A 16,725-nucleotide genomic window follows, 5' to 3' on the forward strand; every position below is an offset into this window, starting at 1 on the left:
GCCACCACGCCCAGCCTGAATTTTTTTGGTTATGTTGTATTGGCTATAAAAATGTGCTCTGAATTACACTAGTTTCAATTTTAAGTAGCTATTCTGTTCTTCTTCTGCCTTTGTAAAGAGAAGTTAATATTTTTTGAACATCTTTTGCATGCTCTGTAGCGTGCTGTATGTGCTTGGTTATTTAATTTTAAGCTTCATAACAGATGAAGAAACTGTGCTAATAAGTAGCAGAGCCAGTGTGAATACAAAAGGCCGTGTCTTTTCATATCACACTCTTGATACGACAAAAAACTCTTAGTTTTTTACAGTTATTTTGAATCATCTTAAGATTATTTCTTACATGAAATGTGACCTTTCCATCTTTATGATTTGTATTTTTTTAAATCTTTTCCTTATAGAGCCTTTATGGTTTATACTTTTGTTTTTCAAGAAGCTTATGGTTTTAGGGAAAAGTAAAAATTAAGTTGCTTTTATAAATGAATAATTGCATCTCATTACCTTTTTTTCTTTCATGTGGGGGGTTTTTTTTGATGAGTAAGTCTATTGTTTCATTTACATCATTAGTGTGTTCAAAAAGAGACTAGGTACATCATACAGAATTTATTTTAAGCAAGAAAAATTAATGAAATTTTCTAAGCAGCTTATATTTAACTAGCCATTTAAAATGTGTTCATACATGTGTGCATGTATATATATATATATGCATGTTTACATGTGTATATATGTCTGTACACATATATACACACACACACATATATATAGATATATACAAAATAATAAAGATACCTAGGGCTAGACTAATGAGTAATATTATTCTTTTCTTTCTTTTTTTTTTTTTTTTATTTCAGCACATTACGGGGGTACAAATGTTTAGGTTATGTATATTGCCCTTGCCCCACCTGAGTCTGAGCTTCAAGCGCGTCCATCCCCCAGACCATGTGCTTCGCACTCATTATGTGTGTATATACCCATCCCCTCATCTGCCTCTTTCCTGTGTTTTTATCTAATACCCTTTTGTGTAAATGCCATTCCATGTTCTCTGACTAGAACTGTTAGAAAAATAAATAAATAAATGCCATTCCATTGTAAGGTGGGTTATAGACACTCAGTGCTAGCTCAGAAGGCTCTGCTCTTTGGCCTTTTCAGGTGGTGTCCCAGCGAATCAGTACTGTGGATCTCTCGTGTTACGGCCTCGAGGAGGTTCCTGAGCATCTCTTCTACAGTCAAGATATCACCTACCTCAACCTGCGACACAACTTCATGCAGCTAGAAAGACCCGGGGGCCTTGACACGCTCTACAAGTATGTGGAGAATAGGTTTCCAGACTGATGTGTTAAAACCAAATTGTACCGAATATCTTAGTGGTTTGTGTCTGTAAGCGAGCTGTAAGTGAGCATGCTCCCGTGGTGCATGTATTCTAAAATTCCCTCTCCTTTTTGATGGGGAAGTGAAATTTTTTTATTTACACAATTCTTCCAGCTGCCCTTCCACCCTCCATAAAACAGAATATTGATGCAAATGATCTGTTATGGAGGCAACAGTGAGCTGCCATTGATCTGGATAATCTTTTTATATAAATCATTGACAGTGATAATGCAGCCAAGGTGAATCAAGAGATTCAGGATATGGAAATTTTTGAATGAGAAGTATTAAGTTTAAATGACCTACAGGAGATAGGCCTAATTTCAAGGATTTTACTTCCAGAGGCAGGGCTTCATCTTTCCTTTGTACCTTCTACTGCCAACTCTTGAGCCTTTTGTCAGCTATGAAACTTCTCTCTTCTAATAAAGGAACCGTTTATACCTACCACACTGTGCCCTACATATTTTTCCATCTCCTTTGTTAAAATATATTTCCCATTCCTACCTTCTGTCCATCCCACCTCACTCCTCTACTCAAAAAATGGATAGCAGTGAATAAATGCATGGTGTGAGTAATTGTCTGGGCTTCTGGTAGGGAAGGGAGAAATTAGAAATTAAAGCATTCAAAGTGATTTAAATTATGTGGTGATTAAAAAGATAATATACATTAAAATGACATATCTTACTACCTTGATAACTAATGATTCTGGAGTAATTTCCAGAAAAATTATGATTTTTATCTCATACTATGTTTTAGAAAGTTTTTCAAGTATAAGCCTCTAGTTATAATATGGTTATTTTAATAACATTGGCATGTGAAAGTGTAAACAAGCTATAATTTAGGGAAGTTGGTTTGTAGCATTTCTGTCTGAGTTGCTATGAAAATAGGATTAAACCAGTCTGAGGGCTGGATCATAAATTCTGAAGTCGAGGCACCAAGCCAAAGGCATAATCAGTATCAAGGCCAAGTCATCTGGAAATCAACAGTTGAGAATTTGGAAGAGGAGCATTAGAGTGAGGTGGCAAGTATTCCAGTCTAGAAGCAGGTGATACAGACCACCGTCATGGAGCACAGTACCTTATCTTGCACTTGTGCCCACACAGTGTTGGGTATCACATAGTAATTGCTCAGTAAATATTTTTGGAATAAATTCTATGATAAACATTTAAAACAGATCATTTAAGGCCAGGCACTGTGGCTCATGCCCATAATCCCAGCACTTTTGGAGGCTGAGGAGTTTGAGACCAGCCTGGGCAACATAGCGAGATCCTGTCTCTACAAAGAATAAGAAATTAGCTAGAAGTAGAATTATCAGAGTTAATCTTATGGATCCATTTTATGACAATACTATCTCTGGATAAGACAATATAGATACTTTTACTTATAAATAAAATAGAAGCATTAAAAATTACTATTTCAGGCTGGGCGCGGTGTCTCACGCCTGTAATCCTAGCACTCTAGGAGGCCGAGACGGGTGGATCGCTCGAGGTCAGGAGTTCGAGACCAGCCTGAGCAAGAGTGAGACCTCGTCTCTACTAAAAATAGAAAGAAATTATCTGGCCAACTAAAAATATATATAGAAAAAAATTAGCCGGGCATGGTGGCGCATGCCTGTAGTCCCAGCTACTCGGGAGGCTGAGGCAGTAGGATCGCTTAAGCCCAGGAGTTTGAGGTTGCTGTGAGCTAGGCTGATGCCACGGCACTCACTCTAGCCTGGGCAACAAAGTGAGACTCTGTGTCAAAAAAAAAAAAAAAAAAATTACTATTTCATGTTGTATGTTAGATCTCATCTCAGTAAAACGCTATATCATGGTCATATTTTCAAGCTCCACCTGGTCCATTTGTTTCAAGTGACAGTTTGAGCCAACATAATTTCAGTATGAAAAAAGAAGTTGCTTGTAATGGAATTTTAAAAAAAGACCAGCCTGGGTAACATAGCAAGACCTCACCTCTACAAAAAGTAAAAAATTAGCCAGGCATGGTGGCTCGTGCCTATAGTCCCAGCTACTTCGGAGGCTGCGGTGGAAGAATCACTTGAGCCCAGGAGTTCTGGGCTACAACAAGTTAATGATTGTGCCACTGTATTCCAGCGTGGGCAACAGAAAGACCTTGTCTCTAAAAAATAAATAACAAAGAGATGACATAGATCATTTAAGATAGATCATCAAAGGCCATTGATGTCTCTTAAAAAGTTACAGTAACAGATTTATTGAAATGCAGTATGAACTTTTGCCTTTGCTCTTTAGATTTTCTCAGCTGAAGGGCCTGAACTTGTCCCATAATAAACTGGGGTCGTTTCCTGTGTTGTTGTGTGAGATCTCCACCCTGACTGAACTCAACCTTTCCTGCAATGGATTTCACGACCTACCGAGTCAGATTGGCAATCTGCTAAAGTAAGTAACTGACTTCTACTACATTCCTTTTTTCCCTTGCAGAATAAGAAACTTGTCTGGCATTTGGAATGAAGGTAGTACCATGAGCTCTTGCAGTGATATAAATCATGTAATTAGTAAGATTCTGGTCAGCAACGGTTTTAGACATCAGAGATCTACGTGTCTACTGCAATGACTAATCCTTCAGCTTCAACAGCAGAGGTCCTGATTCTCTTTGAGAGGGACCATCCATGCACGTTATGTGTAGGTTATCTATTAAGTATCTACAGATGGCGAGTTAAGACATTTTATCATTTTTGGATTAGTAATAATTACTAGTAATTATTAGTAATAAATTACTGACATAAATCAGAATCCATAACCCCAGTTCTATCCATTCCAATGTAACTTTCACAAAGTAGTTTTGTTTTGTTCCAACAGTCTTCAAACTCTCTGTCTTGATGGCAACTTTCTGACTACTTTACCTGAAGAATTGGGAAATCTACAACAGCTTTCCTCCCTGGGAATTTCTTTCAACAACTTTAGTCAAATTCCTGAGGTTTATGAGAAGCTCACTATGTTAGATAAAGTGGTTATGGCAGGAAATTGCCTGGAAGTCCTCAACCTAGGGCTGCTGAGCAGGATGAGCCACATCAAGCAGGTAGATTTGAGGTAAGGCCATTCTTTACCATCTCTTCCTTCGGTTCACTCTGATGGGCCTTTTTGTCTTACAAAGACTTCTTTAAAACTTTAAGATTTTAGAATAGCGTAGAAATAGCTATTTTCAAAGCTGTAGTACAACTTCATTTGCCATCCAATAGCAGAGAGATGAAGGACCAGGTAGGTGCACCACGTGACAGAGACCATCTCATTGCCTTGGACAAGGGCGTTCTGACTTACCCTCCCAGCAGCATTTTATGAGCATTCACATTTCCTCACATCCTTATTAATGTTGGATTTTAGCAGTATTTTTCCTTACTGTCAGTCTACTAGGTGGAAAATACTATTTCCTTGTTTTAATCAATGTTTATTTACACGGGAGTGAGGTTGAGCATCCTTTTATATACATATTAGTAGTTTGTTGTTTTCCATAAACTTGACCATTTCTCTGTTGAGTCTTTGGGTTTCTTCTTGATACCCATCGTATTATAATTAAAATGTTAAAGGTGTCACTACTAAGAAATTTTTAAGAGTTTTATTTTCTAGTCATAATCTTTTCCCAAAGGAAGACACTTATTGGGTGTTCTGTCATTTACAGTAAGCCATTGATGTACCTTATAAAGACATAGTAAGAGAGAGATTTATTGAAGTACAGAAAAATCAGAACAGGCCTACATATACTTGTGTAGAAAGAACCAAAAAGTCATTTTCTGTAATTTGCCATTGAATTATCCAGTATACATACAGATTATTTTCTTATACATTAATTAATGTTATACGAGTCTCAGCCCTAGAGGTGGAATAGGCATAGCAACAGGAGGAAGTGTGGCTGCTCCTCAGACTCTTGGCATGGTACTCTTATGACTGCTTTGCTACTCACTAACCCAAAAGGTTAAGTTCATCTTCTTGCTCCTTTGTCCTACTCCTTAGTCCCTACCTAACCTTATTAGGTATTTAACTGTTTGTGGATATGGCCCCCTTTTTCTTTCTCTTTCTTTAATTTGCATATGCATTTGCTAGTCTGGATTGTTTAACTTAGCTGTACCTTGAGGTCTTTGTTTATAAACTATCTGTGGTTATTTATATAGTACCTTGCAAAATAAGGTAAGTAAGAAATTCTTAAGTTGTTTAGGAAATAGAGAAAGGGATCATACTTCTCCTATGTTTCTTTTGATAAGCACATTTAATAGAGTTTATTTCTGGTTATTTCCTTGTTTCTTACTATTAAGGATGAACCATTTGAAAATGGTGGTTATTGAAAATCTAGAGGGAAATAAATACATCACCCACATGGATCTCCGGGACAATCAGCTGACTGACTTGGATCTCAGCTCCCTGTGTGGCTTGGAGCAGCTGCACTGTGAGCGGAACCAGCTGAGAGAGCTGACCCTCAGCGGCTTCTCCCTGCGCACTCTCTACGCTAGTACCAACAGTGAGTTCTCTGTCCAGCCTCTTGTTTTTTCTTTCAGTTCTAGTCGGAGCTTTCTAGGAAAAATGACATCTGTGGTACTTCTCAGCCTCTCTGCAGATGGAGTTTGTAGTTCCCTGAGGCCTAGCTTTATCTTTTCACTTTGGTGTCAACACTTAAGTGGTTGTCACATGCATGAAAAGACATGAATACTTCGAGATTTACTTAGCGTAATAACAGGCATTTCGCAAAATAATGGCATGTGTGGAGGACATTGGTACTTTGAGATGGGAGTCTGCCAGCCTCTTCATTTTCCGGCAAATGAATAAACTCCTCTTTTCTCCTTCTCAAAATAAAAAGGTGTGGGGAGGTGGGCAAGCATATTCAAAACAGAATATCAATATATAAACCAAGGATGAGCCCTGGGACTGAATCAGGCCTACTACCTCTTTTTGTATGGCCCATAAGAAATGGTTTTTTAATGATTGGGTAAAAAAAAAAAAAAGAAGAAGAATTTTGTGATATGTGAAAATTATATGAAATTCAGGTTTCTATGTTCATAAAGTTTTATTGGAATATGGCCACACTGATTGGTTTACACATTGTTTTCACATTACTGATTTCATGCTATAGTGACAAAATTGAGTAGTAGTAAGAGAGACCGTATTATGGTCTGCATAGTCTAAAATATCTACTGTTTAGCCTTTTACAGAAAAAGTTTGCCAATGCCCGATCTGAAAGCTTGTGCTGCCTCAGTGCTAGAATGAGAAGCCCCTCATTTCAATGAGGATTTGTTCCAAAAATATTTTTTAATGTAAAGGGCCTCATGTTTATTGAGGCCATTTTTTTTTTCTCAGCTGAAGAAGTATTTAGTTTTACTAACAGTTTGTGGGTACACAGAGGCCATTGTTTAATTACTTCTGTGTTTAAAAGTAGAAAGGAAAAGATGTTCAAGTTTTGTCAGAAAAAATGCAAATTTAAATAACATTTTATACTTAGCAAATTAAAAAAAATATATGTATATGTAATGCTGAATGTTACCAAAGGTGAGGAGAAGGATCTTCCTGAGCACTCACACACTGCCAGTGAGAGGCATAGAACCTCAGAGATCAACGTGCCTGTGTTAGGGAAGTGGAGGACACACATACACCACATTCTAGCAGTTCCCTGCTTGGATACATCCCAGAGACACTTACATGTGCACAAGATGTGTACAAGAATGTTTATCACAGCACTGTTTGTGAAAGTGAAGAAATAGGAAAAACTAGGAGTATTAATAGGAAAATATATAAATCATTAGTGATATATTTACACAATATAATATTGCACAGCAGTGGGAATGAATGTAGTAAAGCTTTGTGTGTTAATATGGGTAAATCTCAGAAACACTTTTTGAGCAAGAAAAGAAAGTACATCATATATATACTACGATAATCATATTCAAATTTAGAATATACAGAAATATTGTTTTCTTAGCTGTAAGTATGCATAACAATATGGAAGAATCCATGGGAATGATAAAAACCATATTCAGGATGATGTTTACCTCGTGGTATGTGTAGTATTTTGCTTCTTAAAAAGTCTGAAGCATGTAAGGCAGAATGTAGATTTGCTTAAAAGCTAGAGTGTTTATTATTTTATTCTGTTTACTTTTCTGTAAAATATATTATTAGGATAAAAGAAAGTTAAAGACTTCCGTTTGCATTGCCTTTTATCAATTAGCAATTAATCTAAGCTTCAAATTGTAGCTTAGGTTATTAGCTTGATCAGAAGAGTGTTAAAACTGGTGAGTGTTGACTTGTGCTGCCTGTAGATGCTGTGATGCAGTAGTAAGTCCTTGCCATGAAGGTGTTTGTTACCAGGCCTTTCTCTATCCTTAATGTGTCTAGAGAGTCTGGATGCCTGGCCCTACTGGAAAAGACCTCATTGACACACATGCATTCCTTCTTAGTCACCAAGATTCTATCATAGCAATGTGCTGATAAATAGGGCTTGCTTGAGCTTAGCTACTCTGTTCACGGAATCCTTAAATTCTTCAGCCTGGGGGAATTCACATAAACACTTGAAGTTCTGATGCCTCAAAGTAAAGAACTCAGCTTCACAAAAGAGGTTATCCAAATGATCAGTTAATATGGGGAAAGGCGCCCTACTAGTCTTCAGGGATATGCAAATTGGAACTCCTATATGGCACCACTACACACCTCCCAGAATGACTGTAATGGAAAAGACTGAAAATCCCAGTGGCAGCTGTTGGAGTATAAATTGGTACAACCACTTTGGAAAATTGTCAGTAGTATCTACTAAAGGTAAACATAAACATTCCCTGTACCCAGCAGTTCTTCTCTTAGGCTTATACTCAACAGAAGTGCTAGTATTAGTCTGCAAAAGACATGGATGAATATGTTCATAGAAATGCTGTTCATAGTAACCTCAACTTGGAAGAGACTTAAATGCCCATTAACTCTAAAATGGGGGTAAATAAATTGTGGTATATTCACATAAAAGAATTTTATACAGGCATGAGAATGAATGAACTATAACCATATGCAACAATATGAACAAATCCTGCAAGCATATTGTGGAGTGAATGAAACCAGACAAAAAATTACATACTTTATGTGTATATTTATTTAAATAGGCAAAATTAGTCTGTGGTATTCGGAGTCAGGATAGTGTTGCCTTTGTGGCGGGGTAGTGACTGGAAAAAGGAGACAAGGGCAAGTTTCTGGGGAGCTGGTAATGTTTCTTGATCTGAGTATTGGTTCCTAGTGTGTTCAGTTTGTGAAAACTCACTGAATAATTTTTCTTTTCTGTATTTTATTTTTTTTTGTTTTTATTTTTTTTTTTTGAGACAGAGTCTCACTCTGTTGCCTAGGCTATAGTGCCCTGGCGTCAGCCTAGCTCACAGCAACCTCAAACTCCTGGGCTCCTGCCTCAGCCTCCCCAGTAGCTGGGACTACAGGTGCACACCACCGCACCTGGCTAATTTTTTTTTCCTATTTTTAGTAGAGATGAGGTCTCACTCTTGTGCAGGCTGGTCTCAAACTCCTGAGCTCGAGCGATCCTCCTGCCTCAGCCTCCCAGGGTGCTAAGATTATAGGCGTGAGCCATGGTGCCCAGCCTACTTTTCTGTATGTATGTTATATTTTAATTAAAAGTTAAAATATTGCCAGTAAAAATCCAATTATTAATTTTTTCAAGTTGGAAAGCTAAGTAGTTACTGTTAACATTTAACAACTGTCTGATCCTAGTGTAAATCCAGTCAATACACAGGATCCTTCAATTAGCTGTTGCATTTGTTTTTCAAGGCAAATTGGGATCAAGCAGTCAGAGCAAGTTACCCAGTGATTTTTATCTTTAGTTCATCTCAGTAGAGGACATCAGTTTTCTCTCTGGTGATTTCACTAAGCTGCTTTTCCCTTGTTTACTCTCAGTTATTTTCTTCTTTATATGATGCCACTAACACCTGCTTGTTTTCTGATTAGGGCTGACAGCAGTGAATGTCTATCCAGTACCCAGTCTACTCACTTCCCTAGAACTCTCCCGGTGAGTGTCTCTCTTGAGGGTGGTGCTCGTTTAATTCTTACTATTATAAGATACATGCAAGTACTTTGGCAGTTTTGAGGTACAGAGAAATCTAAACATTGAAATATTTGGATAACCGAGAGAAAGGATGAGTGGAAGAATAGGTTTAATAGCCATACTGTATATTAATAGTTAAAGGAAGGATCCTCTTGAAATGGAGAAGTACCTATGAACTACTCAGTCTTTAAAGACTGTGTATTTAGGATGAGATGCAAACAAAGAAGACCTGTTATCTTCATTTCAGTGATTTCCTTTTTGACCGAAATCAGATAATTCTTGATTTTTAGTTAGTGGCTTTAAAAAAATTATTCTATTTTTTTGATACTCTAGAGATTCATGTTGTTCTGATTTTTGGAGAGACATTAATTATATTCAGGACTTTATTACTTCTGTTGGTGGCCAGGAACAAACATAAATGTGTTTGCTTTTCTTTTATTCCTTCACTTTTAACTCCTGTGTTAGGCATTCCAGATTCAGCAGTTGGGTTTTACAGTCTAGTGTTGAGATCAGCAGTCTAACAAGGAGTTAGGGGGCAACAGCATACGTGCTATGAGTATAGAATGCCCAAAGCATTCTATACTCTGTGGCCAGGGTTGTTGTGAAGATTAAATGAGAAAATAAATGCAAAATACATAGCATAGTGTCTGACATCCAGTAGTCTCTGCAGAAATATTAGCTGTTATATTTCTTTTTGTTGTTATTGTTACTTTGTCATTATTATTAAGCTATTGTTTTAGATTTCCTTCTAGCCATTTCTTGCTGTCTTATCTTCCCAGCAAAACCCCAACATGGATAAATACTAAGATTTTACCTTTTCTATTGAGATTGATTATTGCTGAAGAAAATCACATCCAGATGGACATCACTACAAATTCATAATATACAGCCTCTTCTGGAGCTTATTGGCCCTTTCTCTTGCCAGCTCCTTCCAGTATCCTCAGCATCTGTTCCAAATTGCTCTACTTCCCCGCCCCCACCCCATCTCCTCCAGGCTGGAGCTTAGCTTCCTACTGGATTGAGAAAACAGAGGCCATTGTGGGTGATTTCTCTCAGCTTCCTGTCACCTTGCTTGAGTTTCTGTGGACTCATACTCATCCTCAGCTTCTCTCCTCTATCCAAGGCTGGTCCAGCTGTGTGTGCCTGTGGCACCCCCTGCTCCCACTGCTCTGCCTGCTCAGTGAGCCCTCCTCCTCTCTCTTGGGTGTGTTCAGTGTCTTCCTTTTTCTCAGTCTGTACACACACTGATAATCAATTCCGTCATAACAAACAAAAAAATTTCCCTTGACCTCACGGCTCCTCTAGCTACTGTCTAATCTGGCTCATCCGCTTTTTGTCCAAATTTCTCAAGAATTATTTGCATTTGTTAACTTAGTTTCCTCAGTTCCCATTTGCTGATCCCAGCAGCAGTGTGATTTAGACCTTCTCTTACTGGAACTTCTCTGCGTTGACACAGTTAACCTTGCTCTCTTTTCTTCAAACACGCTATTTCCTTGGCCGGCTAATATGATCTGATTTTCCTCATGCCCTTCTGGCCATTCCTGCTGTCCCTTTTGCATACTCCTCCTCCTCAGCTAGCCCTTTAAAGGTCAGATATCCCCAGGGTTCTGTCTGTGGTCCACTCTACCTCACTGCCCATGACCTCATTCACTCCAGTGATTTCAGCTGCACGCCAGTGTCAGTGACACCCAGCTCCCCAACCCAGCTCTTCCCCCAGCTGCTGCGGCGTCCCCAGCTGCCTGTTTCCCCACATGTATCGCACCGTGGTCTTTCTTGCTTCTGTGTTCTAGTTCATGTTGCCACTCTGTGCTTGGAACGGGCTCCTCACCTTACCTCAGGTCACTGTACAGTATTCTTCAAATTCTAACCCAGATGTCTTATTTCATAGGGAGCTTGCCTTGATCCATTGCAAGCTCAGTGTTTTCTTCGCTAGGCTAACGTAGCAGTATCTGTGTTTCTCTCGTGTAGCACTTACTTCATCCTGCCTCATCTTACCCTTTGATTAATCAATAGATACCTTGAGGCCTAGAGAAGCTAAGTCACATCTGAAAATAAAATTCCTTTTACTAAGTTTCTGCTCAGCGCTCTTCTAAATATTTGAGCTCAAATTCTAAGTGGTTTGAAACTTTTTCATCCGCTAGTTATCTTTTCTTCCTACTTCGTCACTTTTATTCATTCTGTTCATTTTCCCTGGAATTTGCTTCTTGTCTCCCCCAGCCATTCCCTGTGAAACTCCTCCTCATCATCAAAATTTCGTTTAAAATGCCACTTCCAGTAAGTCTTTCCTCTTCTCGCCCTCATCCCATCCCACCATATGTGTGCTTTCCTACTGCCGAAAGCCTTTGTACTTTTTTGAGCGTATAGCATAATTGATCCAGTATTATACATATTCATGTACTTGTCTCTGCCCACCCTTCTCCCATCCAAGTACTAACCAGGCCTGACCCTGCTTAGCTTCCAAGATCACACGAGATTGGGTGCATGCAGGGTGGTATGGCCGTAGACTGCCCACCCTTCTAATCCAACAGCATTCACTGAGCACCTACTATGTTCCAGGTAATATACCAAGGGATGCCCTGGAGATAGTGTCCCTGCCCTCACAGGGGCTCACAGGCTGGTTAACAGAGACATTATAGTCTAGTGAAATGAGTCCCATTTGTCATCTTAAATGATGCCTTTCAATTATGTATTTTCTGCAGAAACCTGCTAGAATGTGTTCCTGACTGGGCCTGTGACTCAAAGAAGATAGAAATATTAGATATGAGCTATAATCTTCTCACAGAGGTTCCTATGAGGTATGTGTGTGTGAATACATATGTATGTCTGTATTTAATCATTTTTCTAGATTTGTGTTGTCTTTCATTTGTTGAGTGAATATGGACGTCTGCCAAGTCTGAGGTGGTGTGATGTGCCGTAAGGAATATAGTAATGGCTAACGCATGGTTCTGGACTGCAAGGAACTTAATAAGAGGATAGTGTGGCGTATACACAGATAACTGTGATAAAATGTTCCAAGAGGTGCTGGCATAGGTTGGTGGTAATAGTTAATTTTTATAGGATGAGTTATTATGAGCTGGGCAATGTCCTAAGAACTTCACTTTTATTATCTTACCTAATCTTTTAAAAACCTTACTATATGGGTGCTGTCATCCTAGGCCAGGCATGGTGGCCCCCCTCCTAGCACTTTGGGAGGCCGAGGTGGGAGGATTGCTTGAGCCCAGGAGTTCAGTGCACTCTAGCTCAGGCAACAGAGCAACGCCCTGTCTCAAAAAAAACAAAAACAAAACCAGGAAACTAAGGCTTAGAGCTGTTAGGTAACTTGTCCAAGGTTGCACTTAACTAGGAGGTGATGGGAGCTGGCATTTGGATGTAGTCATTTTTACTCCAGAGCCTTCACTTTTAATCACTACACTGTATAAATTAGATGTTTTAGAAATTCAGAAGTACTTTGAGAATTAGAGAATGTTTCATGGAAAAGATGGCATTTGAATTGACCTTCACCAGATGGTGAGATTTCTCCAAGTGGAGGGGGAAACAGTGGTGTTTGAGGCCAGGGGGAATGATATTCAAAAGCACTGAGATGTGAAATGTGTAGTTATTACCTAATGGAGTCTTTAAAATGAAACTCTAGAGGCTTTGTAGCATAGTAGGTATGAAAACAACCTTTGGTCGCAGACCTTAGTTCAAATCCAGACTGTATCCTTTCCTATTCAGTGTGAGATCTTTGGCAAATCAAGGTCACTTGACCTTTCTGAACTTTATTGTAAATGGTTTAGCACATTTTAAGCACTCAGTAAATAATAGTTTTTATTGTAATGAAATTTGTTGTGAATTTATTATATTAATAGTAATACATACACTAAATTTTTGGTGCTGTTTAGAACTAAAATCTAAATTAATTCTAGAAATTGCTTTTTTAGTTTAGCTCTCCTCTGTGCTGTTTGGTGTCACGGATTCACCTTTTCTCAGAATGACCTTAATGACTTCCTGGTGGGTGGTGGGTAAACAGATGGTCATGGTTGCTTTCTTGGCTCAAGCAGGCTCAAGCACTTGTCGGTGATTATACAGTCTAGAAGAATATATTTCTGTTAGCTTACTGATTTCAATTAAATAGCCTGGAACAGACTCAGAAAGATTTAAGTAAGTTTATTTGTGTCTTTGTTGTGTTCCCTCTTAGAATTCTGAGTAGCTTGAGCCTCAGGAAACTGATGGTGGGGCACAATCATGTGCAGAACCTCCCAGCGCTGGTGGAGCACATCCCCCTGGAGGTGTTGGATATTCAGCATAATGTGCTCACCAGGCTGCCAGACACTCTCTTCTCCAAGGCCTTAAAGTAAGTACCATTGGATTTTTATTTTTATTTTTATTTTTATTTTTTCAGAAAAGCAGAATCATCACCTAGACAAACTGCAGCGACTTGTCATTGGAATGACCTTTGGAACTATATTTAGAGAGACTTTACCTGATAGTCCAACTATGGGTGGAAACATAGTTGCAAGTTTTATGAAAGAATGTATGACACTACTTCATGAGGCAGTAATCTTTAACTCAAAGTTGAAATGACCATCAAATACTTAAGAAGTTTTTGTGTTGTAAACAATTTCAGACAGTTTGGGAAGGTTCAGGCTTTCATCTCAGAAAATAAACATAGTTATGACATTTAAAGAGAAATTATAACATTCTGATATAGCTTCCTTCGGCAGTTCTCAGCTTTTGCATTGGAGAGAAAAGGGTATGCCAGTGGTGCCCAACCTTTTTGACACCAGGGCCCGGTTTTGTGGAAGACAGTTCTTCCATGGATGGAGAGGGGAGGGTTGAGTTGCTGCCTCGGCTCCACCTCAGATCATCAGGGTTGGATTCTCATGAGGATCACTGCAAGCCGGATCCCTCCCATGTGTAGTTTCATGCTCCTCTGGGGGTCTGATGCTGCTGTTGATCTGATGGGGGTGGGGATCTGGCAGTGATGTGCACAACGGGGAGCGGCTGTGGGGGCAGGTGAGGCTTCGCTAGCAACCCTGTGGCCCAGGCGTTGGGGACAGCAAGGATATACCACAAAAGTTGATTTGGTTTTTGCTTCTAGCTTTACCAAACTATGTTTGAGTTACATTCTTTATTAGGAAAGCTTTTTTGCTACTTAATTTGAAAACTGTGTATTTAAAGGTAGTATCCTTCCAAAAGGTGTTATTTGCCTTCTCACTGTAATTAGCACATACATGGCCATATCTTCTCATTTTAGGGGAAGGGTTTACCTATTGTGTATGTCATCTCTAAATGAAAACTAGTTTTTAATTATAGTCTTCTGCAATATGGAGAGGGCAATATTGTCTTCAATTTTGAAATGGAGAAAACAGAGATAAGCAATAGTAAATTAACAGGAGACATGCCAAAAGCGATTATGTCAAAGAACAAGTATCCGGCTTGTTCAGCTCTTAATATATAATACAATTGGTTGGGTACTCCTCAAAATAAAATCTTTTGAAATTCTACAAAATGTTTGAAGAAAATTTTCTTTTTGTAAAGTTTATATGGAGTCTTAATGCAGTTGTTAATTAACAAGTACTTGTAAGCAATGCAAAACACCTCCCTTAGTCCTACTGATAGTATGAATTAAATTAGTTTACAACCTTAGTATCTGTAGTAAGGAAGTTATTTAGCTGTGGCAAACTGTCAGTGGTATTTAATACTAACCCTGCCCAGAGCATTTTTGGGACAAAGACACAAGTGACATGATACCCTTAATAAACTTAAAAGCTACTTAGGTATGTATAACTGTTATGTATCAATTTAGAAAATCTAATTAGGGATGTGGATCACACAACATGGAGATTTAAGAACACATAAGTTTCATAATATTAGTTGCCTTTTATTGAGAATGTTCTGTATGTACCAAATACTGTACTAGGCAAATTTTAAAATTATACTGTGTTTTGGCTATTAGATTGGCAAAGATTAAAATGAATTGTAATACTCAGTGTTGACAAAGGTGTGGGCAAACTGGCGTTTTTATATTCTTCTTGTGCAAGTATAATTTTGTATAGCCTTTCTAGAGCTTAGTTTGGCAATATATTGAAAAATCCTTAAAAAATAGATATCCTTTGATCTCATGAATTCTGTTCCTCAGAAGGTTCTGTAAAGAAATAATTGGATAAGGACACAAACATGCTCATTACAACATCTGTCATAGCATATGTATGGAAATGAATAGGCTATATGTTCATTATTAGGGGACTATTATGGGATTGGCTAAATAAATAATGAGGTTATTAAAACCAGACAAAAATTTTTCTGAAGGGTGTCTTCATAGTTTATTTTATGTGAACATGACACTCAACAATGTCCTTTCAGTAGACATACAGATGGCAATAATAGTAAAAGATAAAGCTAAGTTAGAATCTGGCCACTACGGAAGCCTGGGTAAACAACCAAGCCTGTATTCTTTCCTCTCTACTTGGCTTGCGTAAATTAGTAGAAGGAGCTTTGAGTTGGTTAAAATCAATTAGAGAAAACTACCTGAAGAAAATTACTTTTTTTTTTTTTTTTTTTAAACGTGGGAGCTTGGAATGGTAGCACACCATACAGAGGTGGCATGATGGTTTCTGTGAAGGAAGGCAACAAGTACACTCTCTGTGTGTGTTCTGTCAGTCTCAGATACTTGAATGCATCTGCAAATAGTCTGGAGTCTTTACCACCTGCGTGCACCGGAGAGGAGAGCCTGAGTATGCTGCAGCTGCTTTATTTGACCAACAATCTCCTGACAGATCAGTGTATACCTATCCTGGTCGGACACCCTCACCTGCGAATCTTGCACCTTGCAAACAACCAGCTACAGACCTTTCCTGCAAGGTAAATGAATGCAAACTTTGTTTCAGATAATGTAACATTAACTCTACATTTGTCAGACTAAATTACAGCTATCTCACTATGACTATTGCTTTTGGTTGACTTGACTTAGTAGTGCTGTGATTTCACTAGTTGAGTGGGAAAATCTTAATAGTTTATACCCAGTTAAGTATCAGTAATAAGAGAAATCGTGGTTAAAATGTATTTAATTTTTATTTTTTAAAATTAAAAAAAAAATTTTTGAAACAGTCTTACTCTGTCACCTGGGCTAGACTGCAGTGGCATTGTCATGGCTCACTGCAACCTAAAACTCCTGGGCTCAAGTGATCCTCTTGCCTCAGCCTCCTAAATAACTGGGGCTACAGGCACATGCCGCCATGCTGGGCTAATTTTTTCTATTTTTAGTAGAGACAGGATCTCACTCTTGCCAAGGCTGGTCTCCAACTCCTGAGCTCAAGTAATCCTCCCACCTCGGCCTCCCAGAGTGCTAGGATTACAGGC

General features: G+C 38.6%; 1 protein-coding gene across 2 annotated transcripts in view; it reads left to right on the forward strand.

The window, feature by feature from the left end:
- Window positions 1-16,725, forward strand: part of PHLPP2 (PH domain and leucine rich repeat protein phosphatase 2) — a 47,175-nt gene that overhangs the window by 19,945 nt on the left and 10,505 nt on the right. The window contains exons 5-12 of one of the 2 annotated variants that reach the window (XM_069456363.1): window positions 1,147-1,301; window positions 3,609-3,755; window positions 4,176-4,406; window positions 5,624-5,826; window positions 9,288-9,348; window positions 12,084-12,179; window positions 13,562-13,717; window positions 16,027-16,227. In XM_069456363.1, the coding sequence (XP_069312464.1) occupies window positions 1,147-1,301; window positions 3,609-3,755; window positions 4,176-4,406; window positions 5,624-5,826; window positions 9,288-9,348; window positions 12,084-12,179; window positions 13,562-13,717; window positions 16,027-16,227 (1,250 nt within the window). The remainder of the gene's footprint in view (window positions 1-1,146; window positions 1,302-3,608; window positions 3,756-4,175; window positions 4,407-5,623; window positions 5,827-9,287; window positions 9,349-12,083; window positions 12,180-13,561; window positions 13,718-16,026; window positions 16,228-16,725) is intronic. The other variant, XM_069456365.1, reaches the window with a different exon arrangement.

This window comes from Eulemur rufifrons, chromosome 23 (genome assembly GCF_041146395.1).
Source record: "Eulemur rufifrons isolate Redbay chromosome 23, OSU_ERuf_1, whole genome shotgun sequence".
In the NCBI taxonomy this organism is placed as follows: Eukaryota; Metazoa; Chordata; class Mammalia; order Primates; family Lemuridae; genus Eulemur; species Eulemur rufifrons.